General features: G+C 69.9%; 1 protein-coding gene across 1 annotated transcript in view; it reads right to left on the bottom strand.

Moving 5' to 3' along the window:
* The window catches only part of SKIV2L (Ski2 like RNA helicase), a 10605-nt gene that overhangs the window by 5304 nt on the left and 4098 nt on the right, over positions 1–1203 (bottom strand). The window contains exons 12-15 of the mRNA XM_042887117.1: positions 1047–1153; positions 578–727; positions 277–376; positions 5–161 (exon numbers count right to left, since the gene is read on the bottom strand). Of these exons, the coding sequence (XP_042743051.1) occupies positions 5–161; positions 277–376; positions 578–727; positions 1047–1153 (514 nt within the window). The remainder of the gene's footprint in view (positions 1–4; positions 162–276; positions 377–577; positions 728–1046; positions 1154–1203) is intronic.

Genomic DNA, 1203 nt, shown 5'->3' on the forward strand with positions numbered 1-1203 from the left:
AAGCCCCGCACGCGTCCCTTCTCGGCGGCTGAGCTGAGGTCAATGCGGCCCAGGGCGGCTGCGTGTGCATCGCAGCGCCCGCGGGAGAAGGTGAAGGCCACGGCCGGGAGCTGCCCCTGCGCCTGCAGCAGCGCCACCAGCGAGTGCCACATGGCACGGTCCTGTGGGGAGCGCAGCGTGAGCCCAAAGAGATCCAAGGGAGCCCAAAAGGAGGGCGCAAAACAGGGTGGGAAGATCCCAGAAAGAGACCCCCCACCCCATTTGGGCTCCCCTCACCTGCCCGGGGCCGCTGCCTCCCCCATGGGGCTGTTTGGCTCCAAAGCTCTGCGCGTGTTTGCTCGCCCGCTGCTTCTGCGCCTCCACTGCGGCGTAGTACCTGTGGGAGCCATGGGGCGCTGTGGGGCAGCGCTACTGGAACCATGGGTAAACATGGGATGGTTGCAGGGCGCTGCAGAGGGACTGCGGGGCACCAGGAGGTGCTACGGGGCGGCCGCCGGGCTCTACAGGGCGACAGCGGCTGGCCGTAGGGGCACGGCGGTGCGGCCGCAGGGCGCTTGGGGCGCGGTGAGGCTCTCACCCCTGGGTGCTGAAGGCACCCCGCGCATCCAGCAGCAGGAAGAGATCGCGGGGTGAGGGGGCTCCGCCGCCGCCGGTGTAGAGGAAATGCTCGAGGGGCACCGGGCGCTGCCGAGTGCTCAGCACCCGCAGGCGGCGCCGCTTCGTGCGGCTGTGGGAGACAAAGAGGGGGGAAATGTGAGGGAAATGCCCCACAGCTCCCCCGGCTCCCCACAGCCCCCTGGATGACTCCCACAGCCCACGACACCCTGCAGCCCCCCTCCTCCTCCCACGCCCTCTCACCGCCTATAAGCCCCCTGCAGCCCCCCGGCCCCAGAATCCCCTGTGACCCACACAGACAACCACCCCCCAGCCCCACAGCCACCCCCAGCCCTCACAATTATCCACAGACCCCGCCCAGCCCCACGACCACCCCAGAGCCCCTCACAGACCCCCCCCAGCCCCCCAGCAACCCCCCCCCAGCCCCTTACCCGACCCACTGGGCGAACTCAAGGGCATTGGGGATGGTGGCACTGAGCAGCACCAGCCCCACGTGCTCAGGCAGCAGGATCAGCGTCTCCTCCCACACCACGCCGCGCTGGGGGGGGCAGGATATGGGACCCCCACCAGAGCCCCAGGACCCCCCAT

Source organism: Lagopus leucura, unplaced genomic scaffold, assembly GCF_019238085.1.
Source record: "Lagopus leucura isolate 7727_CA_CO unplaced genomic scaffold, USGS_WTPT01 Super-Scaffold_100073, whole genome shotgun sequence".
Lineage (NCBI taxonomy): Eukaryota > Metazoa > Chordata > Aves > Galliformes > Phasianidae > Lagopus > Lagopus leucura.